Raw genomic sequence first — 27,213 nt, 5'->3', positions numbered from 1 at the left:
AAATGTTTGAATAAAAAAGAAATCATGCACTACATCTGCGCAGCGTGAAGTAGAGCACACATTTTATAAATGAGTTATATTTTCGGACTTTTGTTACTGTGCTAATTATCGCGCAACATTACTTTTGAGTTAAGGAAACAATTTGACGTCATACTGACATATTGAAATACAGATTCTATCAGACACTGAAGCACCTCAGACAGAGCGCGCGGTATCAGTCACGTGGCTGACGCACCTCACTCATAGCGCGCGCTGCGGGGAATGTGTGTCACTCGTGCCTCGCGCACTTCACGCGTCTTGTGACTGTGCGCGAATCGGAGTAAAAAATCTCTTTAAACGAATTGAGTGTAGATGCCACGAGAAGTTCAATGTGTCTCTGGACGCTGTTCGACAATATTTTGTGATATTCGTGAGAAATGCGCTCATCCGCGCGGCGTCACAGGTAAGAGATCTGACTGGATTTCTGACTGGAAACGGTTCCAGGAATTCAGTTACTTGGACATTTAAAACGATGAATTCGTTCATTTAATTGTGTTAATGTAATAATGACTTAGATTGTTGTACGGTGCTCTTTTAAACTGCTTTGGTTCGTCTTTTCAAGTCCCATTCGATGTTGTTGTTCGCATATGAATTTCACAATTTAACCTTTTCCATTTAAGACTGAACCAGGTTTAGTGTATTCTTGCAGAGCACAATGTATACACATGTCATTGTTGTATTGTGTAATGTATAAACAAGCAGTTGTATAATATTGTATAATTCGTATGTCTCATTTGTTGGATGGACATTAGCAGAATGAAACCCATTAATAAGTTGGCTGGAGTTATGTGTCTGTGAAATGTGAATTTTATTATCGTCTCATTCGATGACACTTGATTTATTATGCAGTTGAATAGTTGATAAGTTATTTTTTCGTGCTCATCCATAAATATTTTATTTGCATCTTTCCTATTTTACACTTTTGTATTCGATCTTATGAGATATTTCATATAAAGGCACCATATACAGTTGCAGTTATTAGAATGGCTTAAAGATATAATATTTGCATGTTGAGAAAATATTCAGTGTCATTTTCTTCTCATTTGTATGCGTAAACCCATAAGTGAGCAAATGAAATATAATGTGTGTATCTTATATTTCCAGAGCTGTTATGTGACATGTAACATATAAGCGCTGTATTGATCACATGCACTGAATCCAGCTGACAGCACCTCTGAATCAAGCATGACATTACAGAGCCATGTAGGAGTGAGAATGAACAGGATTAACATACATCATTTATTTTTAGGAGGGTTGTGGAGGATGTTCCCTCTTCTTATCATCAACATTCCAGAAATGGGATTTTCAGAGTGTCACATTTCCTCCTCATCACCTCCTGAAAGACTGTCGTCATGTGGAGGTTCAGCTTTAGAACTTCATTTCACATCAGCGTTCAAGCGTTATCCATGTGCTAATAACTAACTAATAACTCTGAGTTATTAAATATTCCTTCTCCTAAAATGAAATCTAGAGTATGCCCAAACTGACATTAATGCTCAAGCTTAAGAGCAGCCAAAACAACCCTCCTGAAAAAACAATAGAGCTCTAACCAAAGCACAATAGAAAATGTAATAGATTTAATGGGTATGATGGGAATTGTATTGGTTTATATGGAAACTATAATAGCGTCTATACTGGTATGTGGTGGATTTTATTGGTGGGATGCTAAAAAGCCTCAGGTGGTCCGCATCACGTTGTATTTTCAGCTCTATTTTCTTTTTACATTTTTTATTAAAAAAGTATTGCAAAATGTATCGTATCGAAATATATTGCAATATACTGTATCGTGACTCATCTATGGTGATATGTATCATATTGCCAGGCCCTTGCCAATACACAGCCCTGACAACTATACACATTTTTTGTCATATCAAGCTCTGGAATATTCTATTTGGTAGAAATTGTGACGGTGATGTGGACAAGAGTGGTCAGTTAAAGTCTAAAAGGTTGAGATCTGCTGCAGTGTAGAATGTGGTACAAACATGACCGACATGAAAAAATCATTTGGCAAGTTGAGATTTCATGTGATTTTGTAAGCAGTTATATTTATGACGAAACAAATGGAGAGATGGAAAAGATGTGATAATGTTTCTTTATTAGGAATGCAAAGCTTAACCCATAACATCTGAGAGTTGAGAGGTTAAGCCTTAAATGATTGTGATAGTGTCTTCTCATCTGTTTAAGGACACAAACATGAGCGCTAGGGATGCTCCGATCAGGATTTTTGCAGCCGATACCTAGTACAGTTTTTCTGTCATCGTAATCGGCAGATACCGATCCCGATTTCGATGCTTTAAGCTTTATATAACCGATATAAGCTTTCTGGTCACTGTTTGCAAAATAAGTTATTTGATAAATATTTTGATAAAATCATATAAGGGCAATTAAAAGTATACTTCCCCTTTTAAAACCATCCCTTCTTAAATATTACAGTTCTTATTTTGAGCATGTACTTAAATTAAATTACTAACAGTAACTTGTGCTGGTTACTGGTTTCACCTCTTTTCTGTCTAATGATTTTCTAGGCCATTTACTACACATTGTCATATAATTAAACTGTAAATACTGTGGATTATTTAGACTAAATCTGTCTAAGCACTCAAACGTTCTGAGGTGTTTTGAGTGACAGATTTGATGGATTCGGATAGTGAGTCTTCGGAGTTCATGGTTTGACATATCAGTTCTTTTAACCGTTCATTTAAATTAATCAGTTTAAATGAGTCTTTATGTCATGAATCAAACATTAGCAGATGTTTACTAAAAGTTGTGTCTGTGTGTTTATGACAGACATTGCAAAAGAAGTTAACACGGAAACCACTTGGATTTTCCATTGGATAGGATTGATTTTTGTTTATTAAAAGTGTGGTTTATGTCTCCTGCATTATGTGTGCATCAGAGAAGAAAGGGTAACCTGTTTTTTAAACACAACTCACACTCAATTCAGGTAAAAATATTCTCAGAATGTGCCATGTGCAACATATATTTGGTCTTCCGACCTTTTGTCATTGTGTCTGTTGCTTTTGATTATTATGTGTGAGAGAGAGAGTTAGAGACTGGCATGTTCGACTTCTTTTGGCGCTGCACAGATTGATCAGCATATGATATTTCCCACCTTTCAGCGAGAGCGTTTTGTTTTGAAAGCATATTCCAATCGGCCTGCTCAACACAGAATGAACTCAAACCCTGTTTGGAGAGCGAAAGTGCACAGGCTCTCTGCTCACTCATTCTCAAGACATGACAAACGTATGTCCTTGCGTGAGATCGGAAATTAAGATAGTTTGTGAGATTGGACAAGTTAGTGAGAACCGATCGAGTCAATTAAATGTGATTATCGGCCGATTCGGATCTGTGGCCGATGGACCGGAGCATCCCTAATGAGCGCTCTCATGCCCGGCTCAGGAAAGGGCTATAATGGCTTTCCTAAAGCTGTCTCTCTCCATCTGTCTACTGGCTTGATTGACCATCAATCATGTTTTGGCCAGTCTGCGCAGTGGGAGGGTTGATGTGTTGCTGTACGTATGTGACTCTGTCACCCCTTGATCTGCTCCTTTATTGTTGCTACTTGTCTTTCATTGTGTGTGTTCTACTGTATAGTCTTTCCTCCTGATGACCTTTGGTTCCTTCAGATTCAATCAGTCAAGAACACAAACCCAAGTGACATGTAAAATGTTTAATTCATCTGCTGATTTGTTGAGTGTGAGCCTGACGGTCTTTGATTGTAACTAAATGATATCGACGGATGGTTGGATTGATTAGGGAACTCTTATACAATGTGGCATTTTTATGTCATTGCTTCACATTTTTGTAGATTGTTTAGTCAATTAAATGTTGCTCCTGGCTCAATAGATCTAATGTAGTTTCTTTTTTTGACAAATGTTTCGTTGCTGTTTCATTTAATACAATGTTCATATGAACTCTTTTTTTTATATGCTATCTTGGCTTTTGGCTTGAGATATCTGTAACAATAGCTTTTTCCTTTCCTGTGGGACATGCAGTATGTAGGATTTCTGCTGGACATATTTATGGTGGTCAGGTTAACCGTGTTGTTTGCGTGCTGCTGTAGACAGATGTAGACAGATGGGAAGACATTATAGAAGTGCCACAGAGCAGCAGGTGCCTCATACACACTGTCCGATGAAAACTAATGTGCTCTCTGGCCCAGGTGCATCATGGGAATTGAAGTTGGTGCAGTATTTTTCTGGATGTGTGTGCTCGTTTATTCACAGTACAGCTCTTGTAGAGATGGTGATATACTGTAGAGGCCAAAATTACAGCTTTAAAGAATACAGTGATATGATGTCAGCTCAGTGTATATTGTTAAATCTATTTGTTTCATTGTACCACAAAATGTACAAAACCTGACAACTTGTTAGTCAGAGTTCATGGAGAAATATGTTTGTGGTTAATCTTTGCGAGTTCACGTGTAAACATGTAATAGTTGTGGATAGGACATATAGAAAACACAAAGTGTGATGAAAAGGACAAGACAGTGTGTTATGTAATGCATTCTCACATGATACAAAATCTGACACTTTTTCTTCCTTTTGCCCTTTTCATGTTGAACTCAAAAGCCATTCTCCAGTCTAATTCTATGAGGAATCAGCCGTAATCTGCTACAAAACACATCAGCCCAGATGTGAATCTGTGTGACTGTCACTTAAGGGCACTTAGGGCAGCGACATGACAGGATTTCTTAACATTGAACTTTTGACTCGATGAGTGAAGATACCACTGTGACCTGTGATAATTTTATCCTGCATCATGTGTCATTGGATGCTTGTGTGTGTTGTTTCCTTCCTGTCAAAGAGTTTAGCAGTGCTGATTGGTCCATAGGATGCTAGTTTCTCCGGCAGGTTTATAAACTAGCTTAACCACCTCCTCCTTGAGCCATCTTTTTGGCATTCAAGCACTAAACTGACGGGAAATAAAGCTGGAACTGTGATTGTGTTTTGTTATGTTTGAGATTGTGTGCAGATCAATGGAGAGTTTGGGATTGAGGTTTTAGAGTATTTGTAGCTTTTGTTACGTGGGATTTTATGAAGATCTTCATTAAGGATAAACAGTCTCACAGTTTCCGTTTGTCGGCTAGAAAGAACAGCCCTCGAGCTGTCGTATAATGATTAAAAATGGTTAGCAGCGCACTAGGTTTTAGAACAGAACTTTGTGTGTGTGTGTATGTGGTTTATTGGTCTAATTCAAGCTGAAAAAGACTGAATCCCTAGAATTGTTATTTGCAGTTCTTCATCTGGCATCACAGTGTTTTTTTGTCTTTTTCCATGTTGTGTCTCTAGACAGAAGTGGTGTTACTCTTTAAAGAATCAGAATCATGAATCATACCCCTCTCCCTGCCTCTAATCTTCCATTCTTCAAATAATTAGAGCAAATGATACGCAAACTATGCCAACAATTGTGTTCTTATGTTCAGCGTCATTTAACATCTCATTTTCATTTTTAGAGCTGAGATCCAGATGATACAGATGCTCTTTATATTGGCAGGTAATGAGTTTTAAACAGAGATCATGTTGCAGTGATTAATCATTCCTGTAGTATGAGACGATATTTGATTTGACCCAAAGCAGTCAGATTAATACTGAACATGACAGCCTGTGACTTCCAAGATGTTCATTACAGCACTTTATACTAGGTTTGCACCGAATATTCGGCCACCGAAAAGACTTTTATCACCGAAACAATACGGCCGAAATTTTGTGATGAGACAAACAGATACCGCTCCTTTGATGCATCTGTAGCGGACGTTATTCCTTTAATCGCAGCACTAAAGCGTCTCCTAAACTGCATGCACCCTCAGGGCTCTAGAGTGCGAACAATATTATTTACATGTGTGAACCAGAGGTCGCGTAATTCGAAAGATTCTTCGTCAATGACAGATTTTTTTTACCAGTGACGGAAAAATCTGATGGGCGCCCGTCATTCTGGCAGATTACAATGAGGGCAATTTGTAAACACCCGTTTCCCTTCAGCGGGATATGCTCGTGAAGCGACCTACGTGTCGTTGTCATTTGTACTGACTAGACATGTGATGCGATTTGGGAAAACCCGTCGGGTGTCGCGATGGGACGCGGGAAAGACAGTTCACCTATCAAAGTAAACCACATAACATGAAGAATGAATAAGTATTAATGCACATTTTCCGCCAGTCCTGTGTAAACTATGGCATGCAAAGTTTTTTATACAATGTTTTCGCGAGGTGACAGAGCCCCCCATATACAGCACCAGGAGTTATGCCCGCTCCACTGCACACACGAGCCGGACCGCGATCGCAAAATATACAAGAGATGATCAAAAGTCCAGACACTATTCACATGATAAACAGCGTAAAACTTGCTTCACTGCTTATTAGTTGATGTCCGTAATGTTTGTCACTTTCCTTGTGTAGTGATAATGACAGAGCTCTCGTTCTTTAAATGTGCGCTGCACCATTTTCCTTACTTTCGTTTTATTCCAACGGTTTTGTACAGTATTTTTATAGACTTCAACACTAGGAAATGTTTTTTTTTTACTAAATTCTTATTAGAGTAAGTCTATTACCACTGTAAAGAGATTTTTACTTGTGATACTGGACTGTTGGGCTTTTATTTTCATAACTTAAATTTAAACACGTTTTTCTCCAAATTCCGTTCCTGAACATCATAGCGCTTCAGACAACAGAATAAGTAGGTTATTCTATTCTTATGCTACTTATTATCAACTTTAGACATCTGCAATTCTTGGTGCATTTGTTGTTGTTAAAGTTCTACAGTTAACATATGGGCTATGGGAGTCTTTGTTTTGATACACTATTATGTTGAAGGCCTACAGAGAAAATATTGTTGTATCTTTAAGCAGTTGCACTTGTTCTGAATGCACTTTCTTGTAGTAGTCCTACAGAGATTTTTTTTTTTTAAATGCACTTTGTTTTCATGAGAGAACATTTAATTGTACAACTTTTCAGCAGGCCAGTACCCTGTACGTTATTATTTAATATACACATGAGTGGGGTCAAGTTAAACATCTTAGTTGAATTTTATTTTATACTGTGCATTGTTGATATGTGCTAAATAAATATTTGCATAATTTGTAATTGATTTATTCTTTTAAACTTTAATTATGCAATTGCAATGCCTTGATTTTAGTAAAGTTAGTACACAGTCATAGCCATAAATGCAAGGTTACTAATAATTGGCCAAATTTCTTTCGGTGTTTCGGTTTTCGGCCTTGGTTTCCTCTTTTTCAGTTTTGGGTTTCGGCCAAGAATTTTCCTTTCGGTGCATCCCTAGTTTATACCCTTCAGGGGTTATGATCCAGATTTAACTTTCTATGCTTTACATGTGTGTTTAATGATACTGAAGTCCTTTCTCTAATGTTGAACGCACATTTGTGAATTACCACTATTCTTGGAGAGCAGTAGACTTCTTGATGTTAACTTGAGCACTTTTGTGAATCCAGAAACCTAAATGAACATGCCCATTGACAGTGTTTTGTTCTTCTTTGTTGTGTTGTTGTATATTTCTTTGCAGATCTATTATTGTCGTTACCAATTCCTTTCATCTTTTTTTGTATGTTGTGAATTACTGCACTCTGCATGTCGTGACCGGGCTTTTTGCTTTTTCTAGTTAACAAACAGTCAGACTGGATGCCATCTGGAAGGTTTTCTGCTTGCTTCAATCCTCGCAGTAAACTGAAAAAGGAGAAGGAGAGAGACTTTAAGAGTGAGAAATATGATTTATTTCATGACTTTAGTTTAAACTGCAGGTGTGTGCCGTCGCTGTGTTAGTGGAAGAGTTATTACAGTTGGATGATGTTTGCTGGAGACTTGTGTTTGAAACGTGTTCTGTGACGATGAGTGTGGATTTTACTTAATAAACATGCCTAAAGGAGATGGCCATATGTGATTAAATTTAGCACATGAAAGATGTCGTTTCACATTCACAATGTAATGCAATTTTTTACTGCATCCCAAGTCCCAACTCAATGCATTTTTTTTTGTGAAACCAGTGCAGAATGATTAGCATTAAATATACTTTTAATGGTGACTGAAAATTCTGTGATTTTGCAGATGAGCTCATACTGTCTGTTGACCCTGTGCATGTGGAATGAGATCATTTCATTGACCTGCTTGTGTTCTTCCTCAGATAGACCACACCAGACCGACGCTCTCATCCTCTCAACATGACCGTCTTCAGCTCTTTATTTGTCCTTCTCTTCATCAGCAGGTAAGAGGATTCTAATGAATCAAACTCATTTGATTGTGATTGATTTTTCTGAATCTGCCTGAATGCAACGCAAAATAATCAACATGGAATTAAAAATTGAACTTTTCCACTGCATGGCACAGCACGGTACTGATGGGTACAGCTTACTTGTTGGAGGGTTTACATCAGTACCTGATACTTTTTTTCAGTACCAATTCTGTTGAGGTTTCAAGCGCTCTGTAATGATAGCAAAAGGTGACGTGTTAACACACAGATCACTAATTGGTCAGAGAATCGTCACTACCAGCATTATTGAATTCGAACACAAGAATACGCAGTCTAATATGTAATATTGGCAGTTCATTTTATGCTGTGTGACATGATATGGCAATGATCATTTATGGTCCCACCCATTTTGAAGCGGTACTAAACTGCAAATGGAAAAGCAAACTGAGCAGAAGCGAGCTGTACTGAGCCGAGTCGTACACAGCAGATTTTGACTCTTTATACCTGGATCCCTGCAGGGCTTTGTACACATAATATCATAAAGTAGAGTTAAACGCTGGTTAAAAGAGCCTGCACAACAAAATGTGATGACCATTGCAAAATCACTGCAACCCTGCTGTATTAAAACACACACAACAATGTTTAATAAATACTTACATTTATTGATAATGGGAATCAGAGAGTAAATTAAAAAAGTTTTATAGTTCATTAGACTCTCTGTGGGTCGCTTACGGTTGCCAAGCAACTGAGTGCATTAAAGGAATAGTTCACCCAGAAATAAAACATATGTCATTTATTTACCCTAATATTGTTTCAAACCCATGCCTTTTTTTTGGACATGGACATTTTTGTCCATTTTGAACCTAAGTCTGACACTGCTCAAAAAATAATAATGAAACAAAATTCACGTTGTTGCTTATTATTAGCATATCCATGACTGTAATGATCAAACAAATCTTTTTCTCATGTGGTATATAGAAACTATTTAGAATTATTCATTTTTTTCATGAAAAACAATAGGGTCACCATGTTAACACACTGTTATCTAAAGGGTTAAAATTCTAAAAAGGGATGAACGTTTGGTAGTTATGATAAGAACTGATTACAGTGAAAAAAAGTCATTGAAAGTGTGAAAAAATAATGATATATAATATTTCTATGGCCGTGTTTGGACCGTTTTGTCCATTTTCAGCCTAAGAGTGAGTTTTTTAAATTGATGCACAAGAGTTAATCATTAATAGACACAGAATTTGCTGAAGTTTATGACATAAAACTTTCTGCCACCTCACCTTACTCACCCATAGCCTTGGTGAACTCCTGCATTTGCATCCTATGAATTCTGATCTCAACTGATTCAGGGTTCACCCTTTGAATCTGTGAGCAGCCATTTTAGGTTATTTTTGGAAACTTTTAAAGCAAACGTAGTTGCCATAGCAACCGTTTTAAGGATGATCTCCTGCACTCTACTAATGTAAGCAAAATAAAGTTATTTCTCATTTATTTAATTGAACGATTATTTCTTCTGTGATTTCTTATATAAATGGTATTGTGTGCTGCTGTGGACACTCGTACTTACTTCATTGTTTATTTTTACAGGGCAATGCACAATTAAAAGTAATTGCACCAGAGTTAGATAATAGCTATTTTACATCTGCTGGCCCTGGGCAATATTACATACACACCACTAATATATCATCACAATAGATATATCCAGAAATGTAAAATGAATAAAAACAGTATATAAAAATACATGGGACTTACAACACAGTCATTAACGGTTGCAATTTTGTTCTGATAGTACCCAGATTTTAAGATTAATTAAAAAAAACTGTGTATCTATCAATGCTTCGAATGTTTGTAAGTTAGAAATTCCATAACCTCACTACTCTAACCGAAAACGCTGTTTGTCCAAAGGCGGTTTTTCTATACTACATTACTTAATCTCCCCTAGCAGATGCTCTTGTCCTACTAGTAATGCTGTTATGGTTCAGGCATCTCCTAAGAGAAGGGGGAGCAAGATTATGGATAATATTTTAAAATCAAGCATACATCACTGTAAAATACAAAATGATCAAAATGATCAAAATTTAACTTTTTCAAAATGATACAATAATGATAATCTAGCACTTTCATAATTTGTTTGTAAAATGAGAGTACACCGGCTTAAGTGTGGTCACACCTGCCTATCACCAGGTTGTTATACAATATGACAAATGAGGGTGAATTAAAGTATGTACAAAAAGCAGTGCAGCTGATTGAGAGAGTTGGTGCCTGATGTTTTTAAAATTATTTAAAATAAATTTGCAGATGATTTTGTTAATGTGAGTTGTTGTAAACCAAAACAAACACAGAGATTTGAACAGCACAAAGGCTCTCCTTGCAGGAATCAGTGAGAGAACATGGTCCGATACTTAAACGGTGCCTAAATCGATACTTTTAAAAATGAGCCACAAAACACCAGTGATTACATTAAAGAACAAAATGTTTAATTTAAAATATTTTTTAAGTAATAAAAATTCACAACGAAAGTGAATGTGGAATGATCATGTACACTAACATTGCTAGAAAGATGTTACAGTGTTTTCGGTTTACTTTGTTTACCCTCCAGCTACAACTAAATCCTCGCTATAGTTGTATTAAATATGGGCAGAAAATGCCTTGAATATATCAGCAGATTAAGTCCATTTATTTTAAAAACAGACAGTATGTATAATTAATAAGTACAATGATATGCCTAAACATGCAGACAGAGTAAAAAGCTTGACAGACTGTATGTCAAGAGCTCGCACTGACAGATGTTAAAAGGTTTGAGCACTTTCACTGCTGCGTCTCGATTGTCTTTCATGTTAAATGCGTTACAGTGTTGAGAACGAGCTCCACAGCACGCGCTTCATTGATTTTAAACGCGCACAACAGTTTTATTGTGATCGCTTGAATTATAGATACATTTAGTTTCACTTTAAAACTGGCCTTATGCAGCGGTTGAAGTTAAAGACTGCGCCAGGTGATGAATGCTGAACTCGCCGAGATTGATGGAGGGAGATGGAGTGCTCTTTCACTATGATGAATCCACGGGTCATGCACGTTCCGATCCATTTAACATATAACATATAAAGATACAGAGGTACCGGAGCCATATTGGTATCGGGTTTCGTTACCAACCCTACTCAAGGTGCTCATTAGCTTTGTATATAACAGGATGCTAAGTGTTGACATTGTGTCCAGTAATGTTGGTCAATGCAGTATGACCAAAACCTTTTATCACAATCAGAATCACTTTACTGTACATCAGAGTAACAGTATATGACAAAAAATGTTCTGTGATCTTTTGATACAGCATTTTGAATGATTCACATACAGTAATAAAACACATTTCTTCTGAATTGATGATGATGATTTGTTATAATGATAATGCACCAGCTCCCACCGACAGTCATACAAATGAAATCTCAAATATCTTTACCGGTCTCTGCTGTTGTCCAGTATATACCATCGTGGACGCTCACCTTCTGTTTTATATGTGACCACAAAATTCATTTTTCATCCTTTCAGATTCAACATTTCTTCCTCATATGTGCTGAGTAAACTGTAAAGACAATAAAGACAAATACTGTGACTTTAAATCCTCTGTGTGTGAATGTGTGAAGAGCGCCGGGCTGATATTTACTCTGTTAGATGTAGTGATGATTTCTCTCAGGAGCGTTTTACTGACGTGAAGGAGGCAGTTATTGCTGAATTAATATACGCTTGACCCCCTCTGCACGCTCTCTTCCATTTCCCCTCTTAAATGAGCTGTCAGTGTGTCACGCTAGTACAAAAACACATTTATTTCAGTTATTGTTTTCCTTAAACAAGGCACAAGAGATTTTATAGTTTCACACTTCTGCAGGCGGAGGTGAAAAGAATTTCAGTTAAATATTCTATAGCAAAGCAAAACTGTAAATATATAATTTTTAACGTCCACACCTATGGATTATAACATGGTTATTTTAAGATCGTAAAAACTGCAGTTCAACATTTTAAATGTGTGAGTTCTTAAAATTGTAATACATTTTGATTGTAAATGTTTAATTGGTCATCACCTGAAATAATCCTGTTGCTTATTTCTTTGTGCTATTAACTATTCTCTTAAATGTTTCATGTTTAAAAATGCTTTTAAACCTCTAGTTTTCATTATTGTCCTATCTGTATGTGGACGGGTCTTTATTCTTAATTCAAATATGATGGTGGAAAATGATGATGATGTATATGTTAATGGGTACAGTGATTCCACAAAAGCCCAATGACTGGATGCTGCTGCTTTTTGAGACAAAATACAGAATAAATCCGATGTATCTGGATCTTTTAAAAAAATATTATGTGCCTAAATAGATTTTATGAAAATAAATTATTAAAATAACATACCTGAATAGAACAATGTCCCTTTTTTCTATCAAAAAACCTTTAAAATAACATAAACATCTTGGGAATTAAATCTACTAATTTTGGTGAGTCATTTTAATTGAACAAATTATTAACTCAATTTTATTATGTTAAACCCATTTAAATTGGTCAATTGGTAAAATTGTTTTAAAATTAAATTGGTACTTTTTTATTTTGTGTTGAGACTACATAATGGCTGTTGATCTGTAGGTCCCAGCATGCTTTACATCTGACTGCGAGACTAATTTTCCAGATTAACTGTCATTTGAAGTGTTTTTCAGCAAAAAAAGAAAGACGTATTATTATTTGTGTTTATGTTGATTTATCTTTGAGATTTACAGTATAGGAGAGTTTTGGTATTAGTTATTTTTTTAATTTTGTGTATGTCAAATTAAATTGTGTTGAGCTCTTGTTGGAATATTCCCATCATATATAGTTTGCTCTGTGAATGTTGAGACGATAAGAAACGGATGTTAGACTTAAGCTGTCAGTCGTGAGGAGCCATCATGACCGTCTGTGTGTTATTACCGGTGACATGTTTTGACCCTCATCAGGTAGACTTCATGCCCAAACATTCAGTTTCACACTTGTTAACTTCAATATGTTGTTATTTTTTTAAATAGCCTGTTTGTGAATGGAGACGTAAATTATTATATATTATCATTTTAAGTTATATGTTTTTGTTTCTATTTATTATAGTTTCATATTCAGCAGCAAGAACTGATGTGAGGCATTTCCAAACAACAACAAAATTGACACAATACAAAGTAATATTCTGATTTATCTGTTTGAGCATATCAATTTACAGGCCTCTGACATCCAGCACAAACTGAGAAATGTGAATTAAACGGATCACGCTGTTAAATACATTACAGAGGCTTTCAGAAGAGACACCGTCGAACACGTTAAGGTGCTCTGAGCGGACAGTAATTCCTTCCTTATCTCAAAGTTTTCAAGCGACAAAACAGCCGAAACTGATGGCTGTAATGTACCAAATAATATCATGTGTCTACAGCCCGCAAGCACCAGAATTCACATCCGTGCCATAATCCATTCCAGCTCTCTACATGCATTTAGGACATGTGTTCTTATCTCTGTTTGTGTTTGTTCCCAACAATTCAAGTTGAATTTCATAGCTGACTGTTGTGTATTCACCACCACTGTAGTCTGGTGCACTTCTGATGGAAATAAAGCCAGAATGCATGATGATGATATAAATGTGGTGTGATTACAGAAATGTGGTAGAGATTCTGCTGTAGAGAGGAAACATTTGGTATTAAAGAAACACTTTGTAGTTTTTTCGACCTTAAAATAATGTCTCTAAAATGATTTCAGTGGTAGAACAGCTTTTAACTGGAAGAATTCTACTGAAGACTTTAATAGAAGAAAAGTTTAAAAGTGTGGCTTTAAAGGCTGTTTGTTTATGCTTGTCATGCAATGTCACAGTTTGCTGTGTTAAATGTGTGACGATGAAGAGCTTCACATGTGTGACTTAATATGTGAACACAGGTCAGGTTGAGCACTTCATATTCAAAGCGACTTATGATGCATTCAAGCTATCCATACCCTTATGTTTTTTCTGGGGATTGAGCCCATGACATGTGTGTAATGTTTTATCAATGGCGATTAGTGCTGGCGATCGAAAATCAAGTCCAATTTGGAATCGGAATGGAAAGGCTAGGAGTCGGATCGGAAACAAAAGGAATCGGAATCAGTTACTTGAGATTAAAATTTGAATTCATTTTATCAATTCCTGTGTGTATATTTTCTGAAAACTACCGGCGTTGCATTAGACATCTGCAAGATTAACCGAAAAAATATATCACGTGATTTATGCACAACTTGTGAGTGAAGTACGGTAAAATACATCTGAAAGCCAGAGGGCGCTCTCGTTCACAAACTTCAAATACGCACTGCAGAAGAAGACCACAACATGTAGTTCTTGTTTTGATCACTGATCCTCAAGCCTCCGCAGGTATTTTCATGATAATAAAGTATATTTATAATGATTATGTTTGACGGGTGTTGCTATTTTAAATGCACGTTATAAGCGATTCAAACTCGCACTGCTTTTAGATCCAGCAGCATTTCCTAGTGATCCCAGAGCTGTGCTTCACCGACAAACTACTCATCAATAAAATAATCGTTAACTTGCATTATCGCAGCCACCTCGATTTCATGAGGATTGAGTGGCATCCGCTGATAACCATGCACATGTCTTCTTTGTGTCATCTGCTTATATCTCAATAAAAGCCCTTATGAAAATTAACAATATTTTTGACTATAGTAAGCATAGTTTAATAGGGGTTGGAATCTTTTTTATCTCATGATTTGATTTGTATCGATTCTTGGGGTCACAATTCAATAAAAAATCGATTCACGTTTTTTTATTACGATTCTTCCTCAAAATTCGATGTGATATATGTTTAGATTTTATTCCATTTTGCTGAAATGATGGCGTTCGATGTGAGTCTTTACGTTAAGTGTTCTCAAATTACTTCATCTTCCCTCATCAAACCTTATATATTGCATATGTCTTGTCAAGCTCCTTCTTACCATTGATAAAATATGAAGTATTTCCAAAAACATGCCCTCACTAAAAATGGGACTGTAACTAGGAGCACTGTAGCCCCTGAATTTGTAGAAACTTAAGCAAAAAATGTAGAGGAACACCTTAAATCAGTCAGCAATGCATTTATTCACATTTTCCCCAAAATAACTATTACTGATACTGAAAAATAAGTTAATGACAACAGATTTGGTTCTGCTTATTTAAAAAGAGGCAATGCCTACAGCTTCATTATTGATTGGTGCTAAATAGAGACTGTATTCTGAAGTCATTTGAACCAACAGAAATTGTGCTTCTCCAAAAGTATGTCATTTAATTGTTTACAGCGTTACACATTAAAGAAAAATGAAGGCTTTGTGTTATGTTCAATGATTTAATGTGTATTAAGGACACTTTTCCTCATGTTTAAAACACGTAACGTCAAATAAAACTTCTCCAAAAAAATAAAACAGTCGCCATGCTGTGAACAGATTTGAAATGATTTAGCGATGTCTCTCGATGTAAGCGATGTAATCCACAGATAAATGACATGTCCTGAACTCTGAAGCGGTATGTTTCGTTTTAAACGTCTCCTATATCAAATCGTTCGTCCGCAGGCTCAAGAAATTAGTTAAAGCAACTCGTAGTAATGCGCTCACGTTGTGTGTGTGTAAAGTTGTGAATGAGGATCTGGATTGAGCGCGTCCGTGGGAAACATCAGTGACATGTGAGTGACCCACACACTGACGCGCAGTTGACTATCACACACAGCCTGCACTGATGGCAGGATGGCGTTTCTTCTCGTCTTTCCTCATGAAATCAAAACTAGGAGAAATTACAAATTTGCAGGTCACACATGTGCAAGTACTTGTATGCGACCATTCAGTCGCAGTCTGGAGCCCTGGAGTTTTTCTTTAACCCCCGCCATGAAGCTGTGCGATCTCTCAACTGTATGGTGCCACACCGCTCTCACAAAAAAATCTGCCTTTTTGTTTCTGATAACATCAACAATTATTATATTAACTACAAAATCTATGTTTTTAAATCTGTGAGGATCGCTAGAGGACTGAATCGCGATTCAAATGTGAATAATTTTTTTCACCCACCCCTGGAAATCACATTCAGATAGAGAGTGGGAGAGATAACACACATTGACACGCACACACACACACGTTCATATGGTAAAACACAATTCACCACTGACACACACACACATGGGCATTCCATGAGCATAATGCGTTAAAATTGAGCTAATCAAATGTTGTATCACCTTCCCTTAAACCTTATATACTGTATATAATCACCCCATAATGTCTTCATCAAGCAAACACGCATACAGTGTTGTGTTGCATTGCATCATAAAGCCACTTTGAGTAAAAGTGTAACTCTCTAGACATCATGGATTCAGACCTACTGATGAGGGGGATGAAAATGTGCTGTTCCGAGCAAAAGAATAACAGCGATAAAACTCAAACTGTGATGATACGTTCTTCACACTGACGGATCAAAGTAATCCAATTATTATAAGAGCTTCTCTCTCTCTTCTCTGGTTTGAAGATGATGAGGAGGGATCTGAAAACTCTTCTGTTATCAGTACGGCTGAAAGAAGTTCATCAGCGAATAATGAGAAGCTCCTGGTGAATACATGTGCAGAAGAGGCGTGTTCTCTTTCGTCATGTTTCCCTTCTCTCCACAGGATTCTGGAGAACTCTCTGCTGAGCGCTGAAGTGAAAGACGGAGAGATTCTTCCTCCCACCATCCAGAAACTCATAAAAGGATACAACAAATACCTCAGGCCGTTCTTTGACAGTAAGAAAACATCAATAAACGCCAGACCATCCATACACTGTAGAAACATGATGAGTGTTTAGTATGAGAGAGTCCATGACCACACCTGCACATGACACGTCTTACAGTTCATTGAAGGCTTCATAATAATAACAATAATATATTTTAGTTATATAGCGCCTTTCCAGGGCTCAAGGAAGCTTTACAAATAAGGCAAACAGTAGTACAAATAGAACAGAAAACAGACAGCAAGTAAAAAAAAACATAGTTTAACAATAAAGAAAAAAGTGAGTTTTGAGCGGTGTTTTGAAGTTCATGTCTCATGTTTGTGCTTGATATTGTTTCTCTAAATGTGATTAAGTTATCAGAAAGCAACAGGGCAATTCCGTGAAAATGTCAACCTTACCACCAAAAAATTTACTTTTTACTATGTTAACAGCATAGTTCATAGTACTGTTTCATGAACGTTTCCACAATTCATTTATTTTGACCAATCATCATATTCAAACAACTGCTTACATCACTGCGTCAGTTCTCATGTTTTGACACATCTGTTGGTTTTATTTGTCCGTTTACATTCATTTTTGCCTGAATCCTATATTTTCACCCAGGAGGATCATGAGAGAGTTCCAGCGTGCTGCTGTGTTACTCTGAAGCGCAGACGTTCTTCATGGACATTTACATATTATGCAATATGCAGGAACCTCCGCCTGTGCTCCGTGTCGAGCAGTTTCATATAAACACAGCGATGCCAATGAGCAAAAACACTCAAATCCTGTTCTCATGTGATCTGAGCTGCTGGAGAAGAGCGTTTCCCAAACATGGTTCCTCTCATTCACAGCTCTTTTTTGTTTTCTTGACTAAAAACTGGGTACCAAAGCACCAATCGTTTCTCTCTAATTCATCATCACTGTGTTTAGTGTAGATCAAGCTATATTGACATTGTAGTTGGTCAAACGGCAGACTAAATTAAAGTCTTCTTTCATTGGAAGAAAGCTGGCGGTTTAAGTGCCTTTGGAAGTTTTGCTAACGTAGGTTCTGAACAGCACTTCTCAGTAATGATGTGTAGTGGAAATGAAGACTATATGAAGAGTTTGGTTCCATAATGAGAGAAAAATCATGTTTTCGTTATGTTTTATTGTGTTAGTTTAGTTAATTTTTTTGGAACCAAACTCTTCATATTTAGTTACATTTTCACTGTTTTCTGTCTTCAGATGGTCCGGTAACGGTGGGCATGAGTCTGGACATTGCCAGCATTGACACAATATCAGAGATCAACATGGTGAGTAACAAAAACAGCTAAAAAGGATTTATTGTCAGAGTGATGTGATATTTGACAGGATTGTTACCATCACGTATTCCCTGATTACAAGTGTTTAAATTCTGCAGGTGTGAATGATGCTGCTTGTATCACCTTTAGTGATCAGACTTCAGACCGTCGAAAAAATATCGACTAGCATTAAAGGAGAGCCCTGCGACACACGTGTTCCTCAGAAAAGTTTCAGAAATTGTGTCAATGTGTTGTCTGTGTGCAGGACTACACGGCCACGATCTTCCTGCGACAGCGCTGGACGGATGAGAGGCTGGTGTTTGAGGGTAACAAGAGTTTAAGTCTGGACGGTCGACTGGTGGAGCTGCTGTGGGTACCAGACACCTTCATAGTGGACTCAAAGAAATCCTTCCTCCATGACATCACTGTGGAAAACCGACTGATCCGGATCTTTCCCAACGGAACTGTTCTTTATGCCCTTCGGTGAGTCGTCTGGCCGGTTTGCCTTTCTGTATGTGTCACAATGAGAAATATTGAACGGCCGTTTAGTGATCATACAGGCCTTGTGTGTGTTCAGACAATTAATGAGTTTGATTGGTCCGTACGCGGACAGGCTTTGGAGAGAAACGTGTGGTGAGAATCTGCTCAGAGGAGTTTCATGTTCAACACTTGATAAAAGCACAGGGAGTCAAAGCTATTCAAAGATTTATTAAAGAATCAGTGTTGAAATGTGCCACAGGCTGTTCAGATCAGACTGAAACCATCTGAGGTTTGTCTCTTCAGAAGGAGATGTAGAACAGATGCTCCGCTGCCAGAAACTGCCGTGAAAGACACACATTTAACTCTCAGTATGTCTTCTAAAGCGATAATCCATCTGAATCATTTCCGTTGTGCTGCAACAATTTATCGATGAAATCGAGAATAATCGATAATGAAAATAGTTGTCAACGAATTTCATCGGGAAGTAACAAAGTACATTTCCTTGTACTGTACTTAAGTATACTATTTGAGTATCTGTACTATACTTAAGTATCATTTTTTTCTGGACACTTTTTACTGTACTTCACTACAAATACAGTATATCACTTTTTCAAAAAAAAAAAAATCTTTGGACAACCGTCCAGCTGCTTCTAATATGACACACCTGACTCAACTCATCAGCCTTGGTGTGTTAATTAGGGAGACATGCACAACATTTTAGGTAAAGGCTAATGAGTTCAGTTGTGTATACTTTTCCCATCTCTGTTTTAGGTATGTAGGGATGGGCATCGTTATGGATACTGCTTCTGAATACCGGTACTTATCAATACTGTTATTGATACTACGTTCTATAATTTGATGCAAAACAAATTATGTGAAAGATGTTAAACATTTAAAGTTTCTTTATTACATCTGAGCTTTAGAACTGCAGTTTATAAATGGTTCTGAGCAAACAGAAAATGCCATATAACAATGGCTGTAGATATCAGAGCAAACTTTGGCCATTCAGACATCATTCAGGGATGAAAAATGACCGGCAGCAGCAGACTTTTATTCACCATTTAACACCCGATTACACCGAGATAAAACAACACAAGTATCAATAACACTATCGTTTGTCATGAAGCTTATCCATACTCTGGTATCAACCCAATTATGTACCGGTTCTCGGTAACCATCCCTTATTATAAGCTAAAGATCTAATTAAACTTTTGTTTTTGACAAAAGATATCTGAGATTATGATAAGAATGTACAGCATGTGATCTGTGCATCTGTGTGTGTTGTTTACTATAGGATCACGACAACAGTGGCCTGTAACATGGACCTGACCAAATATCCCATGGACAAACAGACCTGCACCTTACAACTGGAGAGCTGTGAGACTTTCTCTCTTTCCATCAGCTTCAGTGTTATTCCTGACCTCTGCTGTGTGACATCTGTACTTAAATAACTGCATACATCCACAAACATCACGTGACACAACATCTCACATGTACAGAACACATGAGCGTTTATTTTCAATCAACACAAACATCTAATATAGTTTCATACGGTGTAGATTTGAGTGATGTTGTTTTGTGTTCAGAATCTATGTCTCTCTTCATCTTCCTGTCCGTCTTTCTCTCATCTTCTGGTTCTTTTCGCTGTGTGAAGTTTTAGCAGCAGATCTTCTCCTCGCTGCTTATATGAGAGTGATTATTATTGTGTCACTCTCTTTCTTTTTCTCTCTGTCTCATCCTCTTTCTCATTTTCATGTTAAGTGTGATTTATTGGCACGACAAAAAAACTACATACACATACTACATACATATGTATTCTGTACATATGCAAAATAGAGGTTTTCACGGTGCAAAAATCTGGACCCGAACCCGAAGAGACCCGTAAATGTGCTACACAGGTCTGATCCTGACTCGTCTAATAATTGCGACTCTGCACATATTCCACAGCAAATTCTGTCCGTAAACAAAATACGAAAATGAAACCTTTGGTCTTACCTGTAAGTGGCCTTCTTCCTCCCTGACTGTGATGGAATCCTCATTTCTTTCATTCATGTTACACCTCTCTCGCCAATTGAACGCACATGTTTAATTCCATTCATTATTCCAGCTTTAAAAGTCTACGAGCTGTCACGATGACGAATGACAGCGACTGCACGTTAGCCTCGTTTTTCTCTCTCAAGGCCACTCAAATAAAGCTCTGACTGTTTGCCCTGTTGAACAACAATAATGATCGCTGGTTTATTGCCATCCATGAGTGCTGACACTAGCAGTACTTGTTTGCTATCATCTCTGAGCCGAGTCTGACCAAAATTAAACCATAGGGTTCATTCATATTAATATAAACATGAGGAAAAAGTGGAATAGCCCATTTTCCACACATCACGCATGGATCTCTGGTATTACACACAATGTTAATCAAATCCGGATCCTGCAGTAATACATTTTGGACCTGACCCGGACCCGGCTGACCATATAAAATATAGACCACGAACCCGTACGGTTCCTCCCAGAAGACACCTAATGCAAAACTGTACAGATGATGACCAGATTGATGGCCCAGTGTTGTCTTATTCAGAATTGTTTGCCTTGTTTCTCAATAACATGCTGCATTTGGTTTTACTGTTTTTTTGTAACATCCATCGTCAACCAAAAAAGCTATTCACGAAATGGAAAAGAGCCATAGAGACTCTTGGGTAGGGTTTTTGATGGGTAAATAATCCTGAAACAGTTTTCATTTTCTGTACCATCACTGCTTATTTGCTTACTCCCTTCGGAGCTGAATATGACCGGGACACATTTCTTACGCAGTCTTCCAGCTCATTTTATTTTTTGGAAATGTACAGCATTCCTCTGAGATTCAACACACGCTGAGGTGGAAGACGTTTGAAGAGTTAAAATATTGATTTGACGATGACAGAATCGGAGACCGCGTGTGATGAAAGATTCAATGTCGCTGTGCTTGTTCGGTTTTTAAGGAGATGTTCAAAGACGTCTTTGTTTCAAATGAGAATATTTTAGTCCCTTTGAATTGCAGCGTTTCAGCGAGACGTCATTATCATCTCGCAGCGAGCAATAGAGCCCTGTATTTCAGCCCATCGGGCCCGACTTTTTTGGCTGAACTGTCCCTTTAAAATGAGAAATCTGTGAACACAAGCTTCAATGAGCATCAGATCAACCCAACACAAGAACCAGATTTTCCTGCTGTAAGAAATCAGCATTCATTGTGATACAGCGCCACCGAGAGGACACATTATGATATTACACACCAGAACATCATTCGTCACAAACACAGGTTTTCAGGCTGGTCTCTTCAAAACCGAAAGCGTCATAATGATGTTCAAAGTATTATTTGAATTATTTATGAGAGAAAAACGTAATGAGTCATTGTTGTCACACGTGTCAGATGTGTTTGTGTTTGATTTCAGGGGGTTATAATGTCAACGATGTGATGTTTTACTGGGCACGTGGGAATGATTCTGTGAGCGGTCTGGACACCCTTCAGCTGGCCCAGTATACTGTTGAAGATCACTACACGTCTGCGTCTGAGGCTGTGTATGAGACGGGTAAACTCACTCACTTCATCTGTGTCCTCTCTATCAGCTCAATGTCTTTAGGACTCCTATTTGCCTGAATGATGTTCTGTCCGTGCAGGAAACTATCCGAAACTGGCGTTTCATTTTGAGCTGAAGAGAAGCATCTTGTACTTCATTCTGGAAACTTACGTGCCCTCCAGCCTGTTGGTGGTTTTGTCATGGGTCTCTTTCTGGATCAGCCAATCATCTGTCCCCGCACGCATCTGCATCGGTACGATGTTTCTTTCAGCGCTTGGATTAAACTACTCGTGTTGAACTAGAATGTTACAGTGAAGTTACATTTACATTTAGTCATTTAGCAGACGCTTTTATCCAAAGCCATTTACAAATGAGGTGAACAATAGAAGCCATAGGCACAACATAAGCATAGGTCTCATATAGCAGTATACAGAGCTAAAGTTTTTTTTTTTAAAGCATCACAAAACCTCCCCTTTCATCATCATTCTACCTCACTGTCATTTTGAAAAAAGCAATTAAAATGGGCGTGAACGCTGTGAGAAGAAGAGACGTTAAAAACCGCCGAAGGTTCCGGCATGGGAGAAGGGCGCTTCAATCACAAGGCGCTGTCATGAATAATTAGGAGAAATGTCTTCTCATTGGTCAAGAAAACTCTCATGAATAATAATAAGACACCGACGCGTCATTGATGTACTATAGTACATCACCACATCACATGTATTGACATTGGCTAGATGAGGATTTTAAACCCGGAAGGCAAAATTAGCTCTTAGGTTTCGTGGCGCTTTAAAGGCGGGATGTTCGCTTTCTCATAGCCGTTGTTGATGTTCAATTCAACAAAACAGACACACCCCTACCCCAATCTTTTGCTTTCTCAAGCTCTCGGCTCGACTAATGTCCATCCTGTGCACTGTGCACCCTACTGCTGATTGGCTACAAGGTTGTTTTGGTACTCTGCCTGATTTTGTCTAAACAAGCATAAACGGAAACGGACACTCCGCCTTTAAGGATAGAAAGAGTAGAATAGAAATAGAAGTCAGAACCAGGGGCATTATTTCCACTGGGTACAGGGATGCATGTCCCTCTCACATTTCAAAATCCCCTTTGTGTCTCCCTCTCTTTCAATTTGTTTGTAATGATTTTTTTTAACCACACCCCGTCATCGCCACAGAGAAGTACAAGGACTGAGGAGTCTGCCTGCGTATCGCATACACACTCTAAAAATACATCACTGAAAGATTGTTTTCCATCACGTGGTTTTGATTGAATTTTATAGAATTTTATTTTTACGTGTTCGATATGTTTCGATTGGGTAAGCTGTTTCCTTATAATGGACGTATATAGGGAAGAAACACGTCATTTATTATTTTTTTCGTTTGATAAGGGCTGGTTCTTTTCAATTCAATTCAAGTTTATTTATATAACGCTTTTCACAATGTGCATTGTTCCAAAGCAGCTTTAAAGGGGCAAACAGGAAAAACAGAAAAGGTAAAACACAGCACACTGCATGGTGTTTATAGAACGAGCAAGATCATTCTAATAAATAATATCTAATTAATAAAGAAATGCAGTCTCCCGGTGAGCAAGCCAACACTGCCCTGCACAACAGTTAGTGTTTATGACAAGGCTTGACAGAAACGTGGGCTTCCCTGGTCGTTGTTTAGGTATGTTAAGCATTTTAATAAAGTCATCCGGCTCGTCTCCTTCTGACCGCAGATTCAGGTTTACAAGCCATATTTTCCTCCGTTTCTCCATCAATACTCCCATTTTCCTCTTCATGAACATCAACTTTTGCTACACAATAGAAACACCTTTTGGTTTCATGGTTTAATCAATTTAAACAATTAAAAACTGTTGAATTTTCAAAATCAAAAATGTTGAATCAAAATGTTGAATTTGTGATAGGATTCAAATCAAACACATTTCCCCCATTTTGTGTCCCCTCACTTCTCAAACCAAAGTATCACCCTTGGTCAGAACTAAACCTAAATATCTTTTACATGAAAATCTAGGACGTTGAGCTTAAACTTCATGAAGTTGAATAAACTCTGAGAAAAGGCGAAATGTTTGATTGTGATATTTTTAGTGCTGACAATCAATTCAAAAAATGAAGCGGATTAATCAAGATTAATCGCACATAACAGTGACGTTTGCGTGTGTGTGTTTCAGGAGTGACCACTGTCCTGACGATGACCACACTGATGATGGGTGCCAGGACATCTCTGCCCAACGCTAACTGCTTCATCAAGGCTATAGACGTGTATCTGGGCATCTGCTTCAGCTTCATCTTTGGAGCACTTATAGAGTATGCAGTCGCTCACTTCTGCACGCTGCACCACCCCGACTGTAACGGTGCCCTCATGGTAACAGCACACTTCACACTCTACTTCCTAAATGTACAGAACGTCATTGATGGTGATGAGTTTGTGTGTGTTTGTCTGGCAGTACGGTCACCACATGCACGACTGTGAGGAGGAGATGAACGGAATGCTCACCACCATCGCCAGCAATTCCTCACGGCTCAAGAGATGCAAAGACGCCACAGATGTGAGCACAGGCGATGGAGGAGATCCCGGTCCGTCTGCCAGTGAAGCCACGCCCCCGGAGGTCCCGTCAGAGCCCTTAAACTGCTGCTCCAAAAACATTTCACTGCTGCGCAAGATTGTGAGGTCAACCAACTGCTGTCATGTGAAGAATCCGCATTATATAGACAACTACTCACGGTTATCCTTCCCGCTGTCCTTCATCATGGTGAATGTGCTCTACTGGACATACTACCTGTACTTCTAACCCGCTGCTCGACTCTGGTCAAGACAAGATGTGTGAATGATGGTTTTGGCGAGCTGAAGTGTGAAAGTGAGACGTGTTTAGGAAGGGACATACAGGTTTGAGTCTCAACACTAGCATGTATGTCTGAAACTCGATTCACTTTCATTATTTAAACCTGTTTGTGTCACGTGAGCCGGAGAATATGCACACAGGTTTTTAAGGTGAACGTGTAGTTTGCTTTATTTTTATTTGTCATCTCTTCACACAGATCAAATCTTTGAAAGACTTTCAGGTCATACGTTCACATTACACACACTGAGATGCTGCTGCTGTTTCATCATTGAATCTGTGTTGTAACGGTGCCATCAGGAGGATCAGAGAACTGAAGATGTGTGTGTGTGTGTGTTAATCACTGATGTCCATCTATCTGAGGTCATTCAGGCTGAAGCGTGTGGATCTGATGCAGTAAAAGCAGCTGATCACGATCAGACGGATGGATCTGTGTACAGTACTCAGTGATGGTGTAACTAGTAGTTACTGTAATTTAATTACTTTTCACTTGAAAAGTGTCTTATTGTGTCTGTAATTTAAAGCTACTTCTAAAGTAATTAAGCTAAATACTGTGTAATATATTCAATAGTAGAAACAACAGCAAAATTATAAGTCTAACTTTAAAACTTATTTTTATCCTTCTCACATTTGTATACTTTGGTCAGTAATAAGAATAATTTATGTAGCAATTAATTATTTATTTCAATTAATGAAATAAGCTGTTTTATGTCCATCCTTGATTCACTGAACTAATCAAGGTGCATGTAGGATATATTAAGTAATTAGTATGACTGCACAGCTGCAGTGCTGAAGACACACTCAAGCCATCACATCGCTCTCTGATTATGGCTTCAATAAATCCAGCAGCTCTTACAGGAGGTTTGTGTAAAATGAGCTGAGCGCTGAAGGTGTTCATCTGCCGCACATCACATCTATAACACCTGATGCACATTATAGCTCTTGTCATATGGATTCATGTTTGAATGCGCTGTACTGTGGCCTTAATCGTCTGGTTCAGAGAGTATTTACACAGTTTTATTCTAAGAGAAACAGGACACAATAGTGCCCCCTTCAGGAGGAACATGAGTCTCATCTGAAGTGCATTTCTTTCAATGATAGATTCTTCTCAGGGCTGTGTTGGAGTTAAAACCGGCTTCAGTAATTCTTCATACTTTGAGGCTTTCACTCAGATATTTTGAACATATGCAGTCAGATTCTTCAATATATGTCTGATGCCTTCTGTCTGGAGTACATACTACAAAGTGCTTGATTTTATGCATGTCTCTTCAGCACTTTAAACCAGTTGTATTTATAATATTATACTGTAAATTAACATTGTGTTATACAAGATAACGTTATTTCAATTTGGTAGGTTGAGGATTACAGTTTTTCTCGATTGCTAACACACAATTCACCATTTTCTGACAACTAAAAACAAATTCTCAGAACAACAAACCAACTTGTACAAACACCACACAAACAGCATCACTTCACAAAGGTTTGATCGTATTCTCATTCAGAAAACACAAACACACAATATATTGAACTAAAGTGTCAAGATGTAAACTCAAATAACCCACGTTTGTCCATCAGTAAACATTCAGAAGCACAACTGATGACACACACATCAGAATGTCAGGATCATATCAAGCTCATCCTAGAATCATCATGTCCAGTAAACTGTAGCTTGTGTAAACCCTTTTTTACCTGTTCCGTATTTTTGCAGACAAAATATTATACTTTTAAGAAATTGGGCAAAAGGTTCTGAGGATGCCATATTTTTTTACATCGCCTCCTTTTGACAAATGGCTTCACTGTATTGTTTCCTTTATCTTCTCTGTAAGTGGCTTTGATCAAAGCATCTGCTAAACACCTGAATGTAAATGTTATTTGTGCAGTTGTGTACTGTATTGTGTTGCATGACCAGTTCATATTGTTCTGTGGTTTTTGAACTTTTCTTGTCTTGTAGGATCTTCATCTACTTTAAAGCAGTGTAATATTTGTATTTTTTTCTAAAGCTCATTCTTGCATTTTGCTCTATCTGCACTCTTATGTTTTATATTCTTATAACTACTAAGCTGTCAAATTATTCTTGAA

The 27,213-nt window shown here is 37.8% G+C and overlaps 1 protein-coding gene across 4 annotated transcripts; it reads left to right on the top strand.

Annotated features, from left to right (window-relative positions):
* The first annotated feature begins 280 nt into the window (after positions 1-280).
* On the top strand, positions 281-27,213 carry LOC130431545 (gamma-aminobutyric acid receptor subunit pi). Of its 4 annotated transcripts, none has more exons than XM_056760653.1 (11): positions 281-442; positions 7,653-7,748; positions 8,176-8,252; positions 16,904-17,016; positions 18,210-18,277; positions 18,531-18,748; positions 20,040-20,122; positions 22,171-22,308; positions 22,397-22,549; positions 24,466-24,659; positions 24,742-27,213. In XM_056760653.1, exons 3-11 carry the CDS (start codon positions 8,209-8,211, stop codon positions 25,084-25,086), a joined length of 1,356 nt encoding a protein of 451 aa, XP_056616631.1. In that variant the 5' UTR covers positions 281-442; positions 7,653-7,748; positions 8,176-8,208; the 3' UTR covers positions 25,087-27,213. The 4 variants fall into 4 exon arrangements, with proteins under 4 accessions (XP_056616631.1, XP_056616629.1, XP_056616630.1 ...); XM_056760651.1 differs by having other exon boundaries at positions 8,172-8,252; XM_056760652.1 differs by lacking the exon at positions 7,653-7,748 and having other exon boundaries at positions 8,172-8,252.

Source organism: Triplophysa dalaica, chromosome 11 (assembly GCF_015846415.1).
Source record: "Triplophysa dalaica isolate WHDGS20190420 chromosome 11, ASM1584641v1, whole genome shotgun sequence".
Taxonomy (NCBI): domain Eukaryota; kingdom Metazoa; phylum Chordata; class Actinopteri; order Cypriniformes; family Nemacheilidae; genus Triplophysa; species Triplophysa dalaica.
Note: the sequence above shows the minus strand (reverse complement) of the source record. Positions and strands in the feature narration are given on the sequence as shown.

Excerpts from the sequence above, each read along its gene's own strand:
- LOC130431545 (XM_056760652.1), top strand. The coding sequence starts at position 8,209 with ATGACCGTCTTCAGCTCTTTATTTGTCCTTCTCTTCATCAGCAG. Across the intron at positions 20,123-22,170 it reads CACCTTACAACTGGAGAGCT|GGGGTTATAATGTCAACGAT; the intron begins GTGAGACTTTCT and ends GTTTGATTTCAG. Across the intron at positions 22,550-24,465 it reads CCCCGCACGCATCTGCATCG|GAGTGACCACTGTCCTGACG; the intron begins GTACGATGTTTC and ends TGTGTGTTTCAG.